Genomic DNA, 15,881 nt, shown 5'->3' with positions numbered 1-15,881 from the left:
ATCAGAAAGAACTGCAGCCGGATGCAGCCAGCAAAAGTGCACACACCTAGACTGTTGAATGAAATGATGAAGAAAGTAATTTGAAAGTAAAAAAAAATGAAAATGGCACTGAAATGCAGAAGACGCCGTTGAATATGGTCAGATATGAACTGAAGCTGTGGACCCTAAACTGTGTTTTCTATCATCCACTTTATGTTGTTCTGTGTATATTGCAATGTTCTTTTGTTGCTGTGGCCGACGGCTGACGCAAATAGTTTCATTCATTCATTCATTCATTCATGAACTCAAGCTGTCCCTCCGACTCTGAAACCTGTGAGCTGAAGTAGAAGCTTCAGACCGCAAGGTAGCTATGGATTGTGAGAACCCAATTTAAATCCCAAGAAAGGAATCTGTGACCGGGATGTAGGACAGCACAATCGCCTTGAGGAAATGTTTAAAGATCAGATCCTCACCCAGGCAAAAAAAAAACAAAACCCTGTTCTCTTGATGGTGCTAGCTCCAAGCTATTTATTTATATGTTCCTGAAGAAACTTTAAAAAATCATGGATGTTGCGAGAGGGGAATCTACCCCAGATTGGGAATGCCGGGACATGGTCATGCCGTATACACAATTGGTTGATGCCCTTTTGGAAGCCAGCAAGGCATCAAGAACCTGCCCCCCCAAAACAGGTTGGTTATGGTTTATCCATCCTTCACTCTGGCTTTTGTCTGGCTTTTTTTATATAAAAAGGTGCTTTAAAGAAAGAGAGACCAAAAAAGTTAATAAATTTATTACCCACCCATTACTCTATAGTCCCAGGGTGGATTGCACCATTAAAAACAGTATTAAAAACAAGTTTGCTAAAGCAGCCGCAGCGAGATAACCAGACACTCTGTGCTGTACAGAGCTTTGCATTATGCTATCCTACATACCGACAGTGTTACAAGTTGCTCCGCGTTGGAAGAATTGAAAGTGAAGGAGGAAAGACTGGAAGAGTATTTTTAAGCCAAGGGGCGAAAATCAGATGGGGTAATAAATTGGACACATACCAGATGGGATGTTGGAAAATAGGTGATGACGACGAATTTATTTGCCTTTGAAAGAAGATCCTTGGGGAATCTCCAATTCTCCAGTCAAGAAAGACCTTAACTGCCAGCAAGGATGATTTTGGCAAAAGAGCTGCCACTTTTTGCGGGACAGACCGAAATGGCCACAAAAGAAACGGGAGCAGCTTACAAGGATGACAAGCAAACCTCTGAAGCCATAAAGATTAATGAAGAAGAGTTACAGAACCTGGAAGAGATGGAGGAGGAAAAGCCGAAACTTTGCAAGTCAGAAGAGCTTGCCAATTGCCGAGGAAACCTCATTATCAGCTCTTTTATAATGACAATTTCTCTGAAGAGTCGTTGAACCAATGAAAGATGTTTGGGGGGTGGGGGAGAGAAGCATTTTTATGATAGGGCTCAAAATTGGAAGCCACCTGGGAGCGTTTTGTTGAACTGGAGTCGCGCCCCAGCTGTGTAACTCCCTCCCCTTAGGGACACTGAAGGCCTTGACACTTACGGAATTTCACTGCAGCATAAAGACGTTGCTGTTTTTCCAAGCCTCTGGCGGCTATGCCAATAATATCTTCAGCTTCTGTATTTTTGTGTTGATTATAATGGTTTTATTGTTCACGCTCCTACCCTCGGTCACCCTCGATGGGAGATTGCTACTCCAGAACTCGCAAGTACTTCTCACAGGGTCATGCTCATCTCATGTCTGCTATCTGGAGTGGCACACTTTCTTTTTAAACCGTTGCTGTTCTTCCTTGACACTTCCAGGATGCTGCAGAGGTTGGGTTACAAACACAGACCCCAGCCAAGGGGTATTTTACCCACGTGAAAATGCTGTGTGGCTACTTGCAGAACGCGACCTGCAAGCATAACTCCGAGTCCCGCATCTCACTTAAAATCGGCAAGTGCGTTTTTAAAAAGGAATCCTGACACCGCGATATCCGCTCTATCTTGCCACTGCTAATCAACTCAAAAGAAAGCGGCTTCAAGGACAAGCATTTAAACATTTAGTGCAACTAATCAACGACATCAAAGGTTTTCTATGAAGGAGAAAGGCTCAGTCAGCAAGACTTCGAAAATAGTCTTAAAGAGATGTGCCTAGAGTGCTGTCTGCTTTGTTATAAAAGGGCACTACGGTGCAAATCCTTTTCAAGGCATACTTCATCGTTCTTAACCCCCACCCTTATCCTTTCCGTTCCCTACCCTTGCAATGGTCCAAATTCAGATGCAACTCTGAAGCATCATCTGAAAAAAAAAAAAACATTGCTAGCAGTTCAGCCTAGGGGGTTCATCCACATTTCCATTTGCCCTGCCACTTCCCCCCAGGAAAACCTATAGTTTGCTGCTGAATTGGAATAAACAATCAGGCTTTCCGTTGGGCGATATATTCCTGGAATGCAGAGGGTTGGATTTAGAGGGCCCTAGTGGCCCCTTCCAACTCTACGATTCTCTGTCATTTGTTCCAAATCAGTGCTGCAGACTGGGTTTTCCAAGAGAAAGCAGAGGAGGAGGAGAAGAAGAATTTGGATTTGATATCCCGCTTTATCACTACCCGAAGGAGTCTCACAAGCGGCTCACAATCTCCTTTTCCCTTCCTCCCCCACAACAAACACTCTGAGGTGAGTGAGGCTGAGAGACTTCAGAGAAGTCTGACTAGCCCAAGGTCACCCAGCAGCTGCATGTGGAGGAGCGGGGAAGCGAACCCGGTTCACCAGATTACGAGTCCACCGCTCTTAACCACTACACCACGCTGGTGAGGCAAAGGCAAACCCACTTGGAGCCACGCCTAGTAAGCATGAGACAAGTGAAGTGTGGACGAGCCTTAGAGGTTCATCCTGCCTTCGGATCAAGGTGTCACTTTGTGTTAACATCACAAGGTTTCGACCTGCCCAGAGAGGCCTGGCTTTACGAGTATCTGAATGGATTTCCTGGAAGGGCCTACATAACAAATGCCCCACCCACTCACAGACTAAGTTGCATGTACCCCTCTGCAGGTGGAAACGTGTGTATTTTGAGCATCTGGAATCCCATCACCATCGGTTAGTACAAGGCAAGGGAACTGGGAAAGTCTGTCGGACACGATTAGCACTCACCCTCAAGGTACAGCTGTACTGCACAGACATCTTCGTTCTGGGTGGAAGTGTAGGCTTCCTGCAGCCCACTTGGTCCGTGCGTCTTGACAAGGAAGGGTTGTTATGGAGGGTTGCAACAGCGCAGCGTTATTTCATTTTTAAAAACAGTAGCACCTAGTTTACTCGTAGGGTGAAGAGGTGTGGGTGGTGGCCTTCTCTTGCATTACATGGGACTAGCACGTGGTAAACCGATGTGCAGAAAGAGCCACAACTTTCTCCTAAGGCAGGGTGTGGCTCACCTGCAGACCTCTAAATGTTGAACTCCAGGTCCCATCAAGTCCTAGCCGGCAAGGCCAACGGAAGTTGCATCCCAACAACATCTGGCGGGTGGTGCGTTAGCCACCTCTGTTTTACAGGATTCCAGTTTTACAGGGAAAGGGGTGATGGAGGCTCAAAACACCTTAGGTCTCCCTCAATGGAAGGGCCTCATAGGAACCTGAAAGGCAAATGAAATTGAAGACACACACTAGAGCATTATAATGCACTAAACTAAAGTGAGCCCCATGAGCTCTGGAGCGATTTCTACATTCTCTCCCTATTCGCCTTCTTTTCCAGGATAAGATAGGTAAATGGTTAGGTTTATTATAGACCTCCCGACTAGGATTGGCCTTCCAGAAACACACCTGTATCTTTCGAGATTATTGTTGGGTATGGCCCTTCCAAGTTCTGTTTTCTGCTCCAAGTCCTGCACACCCTTTCAAGAAAGAACACTACTCTTGAGTTGTGGGCTGGGATACCACTGCAGCCAAAGAACAAGGGTGAGTTTAGACAGCAGGCAAATTTTCATCTTTAAATTAAGCAGGCAAGATCAGGCCCGGACCTGTGCCTCCCCTAAAGTAAGCTGAGGGCCAAGGTGTCCCCTTCCAAGACCTTGCATCCCTCCTCATCTCCCAGTGTAGCGGCCACACCGTAATACACTGGTCTCGGCACACCTGTCTTTCAGTACTGGTTGTGAACCGCCTTACTCAGATTCTCGTTGCCATTTCTCATAGATTCTAAAAAATCGAAATTCTGGTGCAAGAAGAGGATTTGGTCCAGGTTCTCGGGAGCAAGCACACCTCTCCGATGCTCCAGAGCGCTTTCGCTGGCAGCAAAGGCCTGTTCCGGTGGCACGACCGTCGCCGGGATGGCCAGGTATTGCCGGGCTAACCTGGCTACGGAGGGGAAGCGGTGTTCATTGTTCTTCCACCAGTCCAAGGGGTTCGTGCTGCGCTTGCAGAGAGGCTCCACAATGTAGTTCTCCAGCTGCTGATGGATCTCAGGCATACTCTCCGTGGGGTCCTTCCCCAAAAGAATGTCGTACATACTCTGAGACTGCCCGCTCGGGCCTCTCTCCTTATGGGCAGAGATCTGGCAGGCCGTTTCGCCAACCTCTGCTTTGTAGTCAGTGTTCGGCACCCAGAACTGGTTGGACAGCGGGGACTGGTGATTGAAGAACTGGGAGAGCATGCTCTTGATCTTTTTGTGCAGCTCGCTCCTCAGACTGGGGCTCAGGAACCTCATTTCCTTGAAACGTGGGTCCAGGAATGATGCCACCACTGCTGGGCTCTCCAGCAACTTCTCGTCATCCAAGATGCCCCAGCGCTGGGTGAGCTCCGACCTGATGTTGCTCACCACCGTCTTGATGACACCGCTGGCTTCTTCAGATTGCTGCCCAATGGCTGTGACAATGCCATGGATGCACGGCATCAAGGAGGAGATGGAGAAGTTCTGCTCCTCCCGCAAGAAGGACGTGGCGATCTTGAGCGTTCTCATGACGGGCACCAGGTCCTGCAAGAGCTTCCACTGGTGGTCGGCCAAGTTCTGGACCACCGCCGTTCCCTTGGGGTGCTCCTCCAACACGGACATGATAGCCCACTTGAGGTCCAGCAGGCACTCGCACATCTCAATGGTGGTTATCCACCGAGCCCCAGTGTCCATCACCAACTTCAGCTTCGTCTTGTTGATGGCTTCCAGCTTGCTGTTGAGCGAGCAGGTGGCCTTCGCGTCCTGCTGGAAGTAGCAGACGATGCTGCGTGCAGCGCTCAGGGCCTCCTGCACCTGCTCCACTTCGAGACCCGCCTTGACGCACAGGTGCAGCAGGTGGGCGGCACAGCACAGGCTGGTCCAGCCGTAGACGCACTTGAGTTGCGAGGAGTTGGCCCCCAAATCCTGCAGGCTGTCGTGCATCACGCAGAAGACAGACTTGTTGGACAGCCCGAAGTCGGTCAGGACCGAGTACAGCCGGTCTCCCAAGTTACTCTCCGCTTTGTCCTCGTGTACCTGCTGGGTCTCCAAGATGCACCGCGCCCGCCTCCACTCCCCGTCGATAAAGTTAGTCATGATGGTCAAGTAGGTCTGGTTGGGCTGGGACAGCCAGAACTCGGCGCAGATCACAATCGACTGGGCCGTTTGCAGGTAGTGTTCTAGGTGTTGCTTGACCACGTTGTACCGGTGCCACAACATGCTAGAGAGCTGCATCGGAGACGGGAGAATGAAGCTAGGTTCTAGATAGCCAATCAGAAGGCCAAAGCCTTTGTCCTTCACCACCGAGAGAGGGTGCAGGTCCCGGAAGATCATTTCCAGCACTAGCTCCAAAATCACATCCGTCCTGGGTTCAGCGCAGGAGACGGCGTGGTACTGGTTGCTGTTTTCGGGCGTGAGCTGGCGGGCCCTTTTTATCGCCGTCTCCTGGGCCACGTAGTCGGGGTCGGAAACCTGGTCGTCCTTCAGCTGGGAGAGCAGGGTGTCACGGATGCTGTGCTTCCTCACGAGGTGCTCCCTCATGGTTGTGGTGCTGTTGTGGAAGGAGAGCTGCTTCTTGCAGACGTTGCACTCCACGTAGGCATCCCCCAGCTTCGTGTAGTAGTTCCACACCTTGGATTTGCGGCGGTCGACGTAGAGGGAGGCGCTCGTCCCGTCGTGGCCACTGCCTTTCTCGCGCCTCCGCCTGGTGCACGGGCCCAGGTTGGCTGGCATCGCGCAGGTATTGAAGACCATGGATATTTCCTCTGCGGGAATAAGAGGAGAGGTCAGGAACCTTTTGCCCAACACAGGGCTTCAACCCACGACCCTGAGCTTAACAACACAGGGCTCGAACCCACGACCCTGAGATTAAGAATCTCATGCTCTACTGACTAAGCTATCCTGGCATTAATATCATAAATTGTAACAATGCAATGTTCAGTTTAAATGAGGTTAGAATATTCTTAGCCTTGTTAAGCAAAGCTACAGGGAACCAGGCAGAAGGCCTTCTCGGTAGTGGTGCCCGCCCTGTGGAACCCCCTCCCATCTCAAAGAGTTAAACAACTACTTTACATTCAGAAGACACCTGAAGGCAGCCCTGTTCAGGGAAGTTTTTAATCTGTGACATTTTAATGTATCCTAATATCTGTTGGAAGCCGCCCAGAGTGGCTGGGGAAACCCAGCCAGATGGGCAGGGTACAAATAATATACTTTTAATATAGCAATAAATACAAAAAACTATCCATATATATATATGGATAGATATATAGATATATATATAGATATATATAGATATATATAGATATAGATATAGTTTTTTGTATTTATTGCTATATTTAAAAGGAGAGGGGGGTTGTTCACACCTTTGGGCACTATTTTGTGGGAAAGTGGCATATAAATAAACAAAACAAAATGAAAAATTAAAAAATCCTTCCAGTAGCACCTTAGAGACCAACTAAGTTTGTTCTTGGTTTGAGTTTTCGTGTGCAATCTGAAGAAGTGTGCATGCACACGAAAGCTCATACCAAGAACAAACTTAGTTGGTCTCTAAGGTGCTACTGGAAGGATTTTTTTATTTTTTTATATTGTTTTGACTGTGGCAGACCAACACGGCTACCTACTTGTAACTATAAATAAACAGGTAAGGATGATTGCAACGGAGGAGGCGAGGAAGGGAACTTCCATACCTTGTACTGTCTGAGGGTAGGATGGTGCAATGATAGGGAGTGTTTGCACTTCTATGATCTCCTCCTTGGGCTGGGCGTCCCCTTCGCTATCCTCCAGCTTGACGCATTTCTGCAAGAATTCGCTGACCCTTTTGGAGCTCACATCTTCCATTTCGGTCTTGTGGGGAATCGAAGAGGAGGGGAGAGGAACAGAGAGAGAATCACTGGGAGAAAAAGCAGCGCAAGAGTGTAGATCCACACAAACATGCAGCTTCTGTCCCACAAAAAAGAGCTGCATGGGCAAATTACCTTCACTTTGACACCTACTTCCATTGAAACCGCTTCCTCGCAGGGAAGTGGAAAGTTAAGTCTTTGCAAGATCGGGGTCTTCAGGTGAAAGTAATAAGGAGTCAACTGTCAGCCCTCCCTGCTGTTCCCCACTGCTATATACATAGCTGTCAACCCTCCCTGCTGTTTCCCAATGCTATAATAAGGGAATTTCCTGCAAAAAAAGGAAAAGGTTGACAGCTATGGCAACAGCAAGGATGATCCATGGGGTCCTATCCAACTCTGTTGTTGTTGTTCAGTCGTGTCCGACTCGTCATGACCCCATGGACCAGAGCACGCCAGCAACTCTACGATTCTCTGATTCAATCCATGTCAACTGGACCAGAGACCACATCCTTGTTTGCACTGGAACCACACTGCAACCACAACACACCGGTATTAACTAACACAAAAGCGGAAGCTCTGAAGACTCGCCAAAAGCTAGCTTAGAGAGGAGAGGCCTACTGGCTTCAAATTATTACAGCAAACCCCATTTGCAAGGACCCAAAGGATGGAACTCCCAGTGTCCTGCAACCAATAATAATAAGAATTAAAGCTGCCCCAGATGTAAATAATTCAAGTTGTAAATCTTGGCACTTGGTTTTCCAACCATGCCAGTTTTGGGGAAAGAGAACTTTAAGCAGCTGGATGCACTGTTCTCACAAGGAACAGAGTGACTACAGGTAAAACTCAAAAAATTAGAATATCGTGGAAAGGTTCATTTATTTCAGTAATTCAACGTAAAAGGTGAAACTAATATATGAGATAGACTCGTGACATGCAAAGCGAGATATGTCAAGCCTTTATTTGTTATAATTGTGACGATTGTGGCGTACAGCTGACGAGAAGCCCAAATTAACAATTTCAACTTTGGGGTTTTCATCAGCTGGACGCCATAATCAACACAATTATAACAAGCAAAGGCTAGACATATCTCGCTTTGCATGTCGTGAGTCTATCTCATGTATTAAACTCCAGTAGCTAATGAAAACAATTGCTTACATAAATGGACTTTTCCACGATATTCTAATTTTTCGAGTTTCACCTGTATAATTTATTGGAGGGGGTGGGAGTCCCTGAAGGTCACCTGCCCCATGACTGGAGGTGTTTTACAGTAACATTCACTAGATGTTAGTGGTGCAGGAAATCATATAAATCCCATATGCCCACTATTTTTTTTTCACTTGCCTTGCAAGCATCTTTCAGCAGCTTATGACTCAGCTGAACAGCATGTCATCCTGACGTGCTCGGCTGCTTTTAAAGGAAGCATAGTTCCCATGACTTTCAAATGTCCCAGATTTTATTGCTCTGCTTTCCTTCGGACCACATCAGCGAGGCCAAGAAGGGGATCCTGTTATCTGGGCAGCCCAGGACCTCCACACACACACTGCCCAGGCTTGCGCCCCGGGGAGGTCACTGCGGTGCTGCTAACACAGTGGTTTGTGCACTCTGTTGTCTCTTGAGGCAGACGGATGTCAACAACAGTGCTTGAATCCCAAAGTACCATTTGGTGAAGGGATGGATTCATTTGGGGGTTAGTACCTTAGATGCCGCCCACCTAGGGAGGTGAAGCATGGGGGAGCTAGCGTGGGTCAAGTGCTGGTTTCTGCAGGAATCCTTGTCCTGCCAGGTTCCATCTCTGGCTCCCTGTCCTTCCCTGTCTACCTCGGGGGTCCCGGGCCCTGAAGCCCAGCCTGGCCTTGCTGTCATGTCCCCAGCCTCCTCGCTGAATGGCCACCTGGCTAGTAGTGGGATTTGCAGAGCAGCCTTGCTCGGCTCTGGTAGGCGATCACTCCGGCAGCATCAGAGGTAAGGACTGTGGTGGCGCTGTGGGCTCCATTCACCCTCTGTACCTTGCCCAGCGTGTGCGTCCCGGGCACCGGCAAACCACGCTACACCACTGCCCTGAGCCAGTCTCTGTGTAAGGAAGCACCACCAACAAACACCCAGATCGTGCATTTAAAACGTCTCTTATGCCACTTTAACATAAAGTATCCTTTGTTAAGGGTTCTGGGAATTGTAGTTGAGCGGTCAAACAACTCTTAGCACCCTTAACAAACCAAGGTTCCCAGGATTCTCTGGGGGAAGAGACCATCCAGACTGTTCAATTGGTACAAGAGCACTTTGAAAATATATGGTGTGGATGTGACCAAAGATAATTACGTTTGCATTTTTTTTGTTTTTTGCATGGTACCCAGCAGAAGAACCATTCTCCAGCCCCCTTGCTATTGAGGAGGGAGGTCAGAGTGCATGCCTTTGCATTTTCAAATGGATTAGAAACCAACTCATTTTGGGGGATGAGGGCAGAATGGCAAATAAATTAAGGATATGATCCTAGACACAGTTAGGCTGTAAGCCTGATTGAACATCCTGGGCTTTTGAAGAAAAAATGCATAGGAGGGTTGCTCTGTGTACAGCTAAAACCTCTTCCCTGCCCATGAGATTTCATGGCTGAGCTGCTGCACTTCACTAACTGGAAAGGAAGGTCATTTCCACAATATGTGCACAGAACAGCAGATCCGGAGGCCCTATGGGAGACCAGATGCAAACACACGAGATTCGGCACGTATCCAAGGCTCCCTGTTTACCAGAAAGCATTTTGGCTCGACTCGATGGTCAGCTACAGCTGCCCCCAACATTGCAACGAGTCTGCGCTGGCCGGAGGCTGTGCCTGTGCATTGTTCCACCTGCGGGGTTTTAGAACTGCGGAGTTGGAAGGGACCCCGAGGATCATCCAGTCCAACCCGCTGCAAGCAGGAGTATGCAGCTGTTCCATACGGGAATCGAACCTGAAACCTTGGCGTTATTAGCACTATGCTCTAGCCAACTGAAGCTGTCATCCTGCGGGATGAAGCTGGTACCCATTTTACCCGGCCTACCCACCTGGATGCTTCTGAGTAACAAGATCTTCCTATTACTAAACAAGCACGGATGTTTTTGCAGATAACCTGAACGGCATTTAGTTCTTGGTTTAACCAATGAATACATGTTCATATTGCAAGGTGTTTGTTTAGAATTCTGGAACGAAGGAGACTCTTGCCACCCCCTTGGTACAGAAGGTGATAATTCTGCCTATACCCACTTTTCATGAAATCGAGCCTTCTGCCGATGCTCAGGCCCTCTTAATCTAGACAACTTTAAGCAGCTGAGAGAACAGGAACTAGCCGAATTATGGGGTACTTGTTTTGGAAGGCAGACAGTATTCCTGATTAAACACACCAGCTTTTAAATCCAGGTGAAGGGGAGGGGGGGGAGAGATGTGCATTCCTCCTTTTGCAAAATCAGCAGCTGCAAACACCCCTTTGCAACGAGGAGGCGGTGTGGCTTGAAGTATTGATTTTTATTTGTCTCAGCGCTCCACATTCCCTGTTCTCATTAAAAAAACAACACATACTGAAAGGCTGTTTCACACCATTAGTGGCATTTATAATTAAACTGACACAGCCGCTTGCTTCCCCCCTTTAAATGAATTTGAAGATTTAACCCATTAAATCACACAGCTTTAAGCTTGCAGCCTTAGATTTAATATTTAATAGGTCTGCATGTAGTGTAACAGCCAAGTCCCATCATCTACCTTAGATATACCAAGGGCGGGAGCTCCCCCCCAGCCCCAATTTAAATCCATCCATAGACACATGGAAGCCCCCCAAGGCAGCCACACGAGAAGAAAATCCTATTAATACACAAACACACACAAATGCTGTAGCTTAAAACTCGTGACTGCTCACGATTCATCCATTCCGTTTCTTTTGACCTCTACACCACTGCATCAAATATTTCAATTTGCTAAATTTTCCAAGCAGACATCCAGAAGACCAAGCGTCCGCGCCCGCGCGCACACACACACACGTAAAAATACTGTAACACGCTTAACGTGGGTGGGAAGCGAAGAGGCGCAATATGCCGTGCTACTCCTGGAAATAAAATGCTTTTAAAACTCCGTGTTGCAACCCAGCCACCCAGACAGACACCCATTGCGAAGGAGAATCGATGGGACCGGGAAGGGCGCGTTCCTCTTTTTGCAGGTGGATTTCTCCCCTTTAGAACCGCTTCCTCCCTTCCCTTTAAAACCCCACATTAAAGAGCGAGCGTGTCTGCTTTGAGCGCACAGGTGGAAGGAAAGTTTTCTAGAAGCTGAAGGCAGAAAGGAAGGGAGGAAAAGAAAAGAGCGAGGAGGCACACACAATGAATTTCCACTCTCCTCTGCATGCATGCACGCGTGGGTGTACAGATGTCTGGAGATGCGTACTGTACTTACCCCTTTGTTACCATGAGCATAGCGCAGCTTCGGCTGTTTGCAGCCCTCACCGCTCCTGGTGCAGCAAAATGGGATTACAGCCTAACCTTTCATCTGGAAGCGATCCCTTTAGGGCTCCTCTGAAAAGTTCACAGCGGGGCGAAAAGCGTCCCTGGTCGGTGCAACCTTATTCCCAAAAGGCAAAAGGGCGCAGCACCACCGACGCCTTTCAAAATGTTGCGTTTTTTTAGGAAGTCTGCAAACCGGGGGGAAAAACCGCCACATGTCAAATTTATTTAGGGAGCTGGACAGAAGCACCTGATTGCACCCGTTTTATTATTATTAATAGAGTACCTAACATTTGCTGATCGCCGAAGAATTGATGCTTTTGAATTATGGTGCTGGAGGAGATTCTTGAGAGTCCCATGGACTGCAAGAAGATCAAACCTATCCATTCTCAAGGAAATCGGCCCTGAGTGCTCACTAGAAGGACAGATCCTGAAGTGGAGGCTTCAGTACATTGGCCACCTCATGAGAAGAGAAGACTCCCTGGAAAAGACCATGATGTTGGGAAAGATGGGGGGCACAAGGAGAAGGGGGCGACAGAGGACGAGGTGGTTGGACAGTGTTCTCGAAACGACTGGCATGAGTTTGGCCAAACCGCGGGAGGCAGTGGAGGATAGGGGTGCCTGGTGTGCTCTGGTCTATGGGGTCACAAAGAGTCGGACACGACTGAACGACTGAACAAGAACAACATTTGCTCTGCACTGCAGAGAGGCTGAAGGACAATGCATCCATTGTCCACAACCTCACTAAAGGAATCCGGGATGGGGAGGGTAGAGGAAAGCAAGCAAGACTTCAGGTGTCGGTTCTTTAAGTTGCAAAAACTCAGCACTATTGTTGGAGAAAGTTAAAAGGAGTTCCTAGACGGAAGGTATCTCTCACAGAAACCCAAAAGAAAAGGATGCAGGCTCCAAGTGAAAAAATAGGCCTTTATTGAAATAGAAATGCACATAGGGGCAGCCTCAAGAGTTAGCAGGTGGCTGTGGAGAATCATATCCAATGCAATGCTTCGTATACATTCCCAGATTACACATGTGATTTCTACTGATCACTCAAAGCATCGCAGCAATCTTAGTCGTTGCAACCCAAACTAAACCAATCAAAATCATTTAGCTCAGCCATCATATCAGGTGATTACATATACGGTACTCATTTTTCAGTATCTTCCTTACTTAAGGCTTTGACTAATTTACCTATTCATTGAATGTCTCTCGACATCCTCTTTCATCCATCTACAAAACAATTCAAAATTAAGCAAAATTGTCACGCCTAGCCAATTCTCTTTTCATGTATACTGTGGTCACTGTGGACTCTTGACAAGAGTTCTCTTTCTATATAAAAGGTAGGCCAGCACAGGCCTTTTCACGTAGGCCAAAGGCTCAGAGGAAAATGGAATCATTGAAATGATGCAGTTTTATGAAATTGCTATTTTTGCCATCAGTATCAACTCACCTGAGCCTCTTGCCGAGTACACAGTGCACACAAACCTGCAGCCCTTAGTCTTCTGGCTGATGGGACAAAAACCTAGGGGAAACTAGAAATTGGGCTTTTTTGGTGGGGGCAGGATGCTATATATAGCTGCTCCTTTTCTGGCCAATTGATGGGGATGGAATACTGGAACCATCAAGGATAAGTCATCTCACCTGCATTGCCTCACCTCCCTGCCAGGGGCCTTAGGTAAAGGTAAAGGGACCCCTGACCATTAGGTCCAGTCGTGTCCGACTCTGGGGTTGTGGCGCTCATCTCGTGTTACTGGCCGAGGGAGCCGGCGTACAGCTTCCGGGTCATGTGGCCAGCATGACTAAGCCGCTTCTGGCAAACCAGAGCTGCGCATGGAAACGCCGTTTACCTTCCCGCTGGAGCGGTACCTATTTATCTACTTGCACTTGATGTGCTTTCGTAGTGCTAGGTTGGCAGGAGCAGGGACCGAGCAATGGGAGCTCACCCAGTCGTGGGGATTTGAACCGGCAAGCCCTAGGCTCTGTGGTTTAGGTGCTTAATTAGCTGCTTAATTATTATTGGGTTTCTCTCTCTCTCTCTCTCTCTTTTTTAAAAAGCCAATGTTTGTTGATTTATTATTATAAATTAAATTTCTATACCATCCCTCCATCCAAGGATCACAGGGTGGTTTTATACTGTAAACACAAAAATACATACCACAGTAACAAACAAAAAAAACACTAATACTCCCACACAGTATTGTTATCTTTAATTATGTTTATTATCATAAACATATGTACAAACACATAACAATACAGACAATAAGGGAGCATACCGACAATATACAAGGAGCATATTCATTATGTGTTATATATAAATAAACAAATTACGGAGATGCAGTTACATATAAAATGTTTGTAAATATCAGTGGTTCTTTGTAACACAGGTTTTTAAATCCAAGTTTCGAGCTGCCTTGGATTCTGCACTGGGAGAAAGGAAGGCTATAAAAGAAATACTAAACAAATAAATTCACAAAGGTGAAGGTAAAACCAGCGCAGTGAGAATTGATTGATTATTTAACTTCTATACCTCTTAGCGTATTAAACGTATAAGCGGTGTGCAACAAACTGAAGCAATCAAAACGTCACGGAAACACAGTTGCATATAAAAACTTTACATTAGTACAAATTACCAATATATAAACATTTATAGCAATGCCCAGCAGTGATAGAATGCTGACTGTTGGGAGAAAGAGAGACGAAATGGAGAATATGCAGCAATTTTGTGTTTTATGTTCTACCCATGGCATCATTTTGCATCCACTCCCATGTCTGCAACATACTATTGTGTGGGCATGAAGAGCAGCTGTTAAATCTTTTCATTTTTCCCCTCTAGATTCCCTGGTCACAAATTGTATCCTGCCTAGACACTGGCTTCCTCTGGCAAGGTTTCCCTGACCTCTGCTTTCTGTTTTCATGCAGTTATGGCGCTAGCAAGGTGAGCTCATTTTCAAACGATGCTTGTTGAGTTGGAGCATTAACAGTGCAATCCTGAACAAGTCCTGCTGAATTCAGTATCTAAGCATTTAAAGTATTTCCATCTACATGTAAGATGGAAGGTTTTCTCTCTCCTCAGGGCTCTTTAGAGGTCTCCATGGGTCACAGCAGCAGGGAACAAAATTCTCTTATTTCATGACTAAATAAGAGATGGGGGGAAATGAGGAAAGGCATAACCAAAAAGGGAAAAAATGCGTATTTTAATTTATTATGTGTCGTGTTACGGAAAAACCCCAGGTGAGGCTTCTCTCATAGATAGGGCCAGGTGGCTTGGCAGCCTCACCTGGGGTTTTTCCGTAACAGTCAGTGCAAAATTCGAAATAATTACTGTAAATTAAATGCATCCGTTATCTTTTCCCTGACAAATCCCTATTTTAATATCCTTTCCGCATACTGCTATGAGAATTCTAATGTCTCAGACACAGAATAAATATTTTTACATCCATTCTGAGGGTGGGGATTTTTCCAGTATCAGGTTCAAGCTTTTCTTAGTACTAATTTATAGATTCCTAATGCAAAACTTTAAATATTCGGGACAGCTTCTATTATTTTTAGCAGACGTAGTAGTATTAAATGTATTATTATTATTAAGGCTGTTTGCAAAACCAAAACAAACAGTATTTTATATATACAAATCCCCGCTCCGCTAGTTTTCTGTTTAACTAAGAATTCTCTTTTTTAAAAAGGAGTCATTTAAAAAAAACAAACAAACACGTAAATAAAGCTATACCCTCTGAAGTGGTACAGCCGAGCCAACCTCAACACCCCCCCTCCTCCTCTCAGTGGACTCTACCATCTCCGTTCTAATCGCCTGTAACGCAACCGACGAGCAACCTTGCGGCTGCTGTCGTCACATGACTCCGAATGAGTCAGCACAGCCTTGCCCACGTGAGCAAGGGGTGGGAGGAGGGTGCGCGGTGGTGCGAGCCAGCGGCTGCGACGTGCGCAGGCGCAATGCGCGTGCGTGCGTCGGAGCGTTTGCAGGCGTAGCCGAGCTGCCTCCGCTTCCGACAACAACAACAACAACAACAACAACAACATTAGCTCACCGGGTCACGTGGCGGCGGAAGGGAGACGGGGCGACGTCGGCGGTTGGGCCGTGCGCGGTGACGTAGGCGCGCACGCTCTTCTCGCGCCAGCTCCTCCCCCTCCCCCTCCCCGGCGGCGTCTGGTCTCTCCGTCAGTGTGAGGAGAAGTCGGC

General features: G+C 47.1%; 1 protein-coding gene across 1 annotated transcript; it reads right to left on the bottom strand.

Moving 5' to 3' along the window:
- Positions 1-3,542: 3,542 nt before the first annotated feature.
- LOC117051815 (zinc finger BED domain-containing protein 1-like) lies at positions 3,543-15,826 on the bottom strand. Its single transcript, XM_033158494.1, has 3 exons — positions 15,730-15,826; positions 7,079-7,235; positions 3,543-6,157 (listed from the first exon to the last, which is right to left on the bottom strand). The coding sequence occupies exons 2-3, from the start codon at positions 7,227-7,229 to the stop codon at positions 4,107-4,109; spliced, it is 2,202 nt and encodes a 733-aa protein (XP_033014385.1). The 5' UTR covers positions 7,230-7,235; positions 15,730-15,826; the 3' UTR covers positions 3,543-4,106.
- Positions 15,827-15,881: the final 55 nt, after the last annotated feature.

Source organism: Lacerta agilis, chromosome 8 (assembly GCF_009819535.1).
Source record: "Lacerta agilis isolate rLacAgi1 chromosome 8, rLacAgi1.pri, whole genome shotgun sequence".
Classification (NCBI taxonomy): domain Eukaryota; kingdom Metazoa; phylum Chordata; class Lepidosauria; order Squamata; family Lacertidae; genus Lacerta; species Lacerta agilis.
This window is presented reverse-complemented; position numbering and strand designations above follow the sequence as displayed.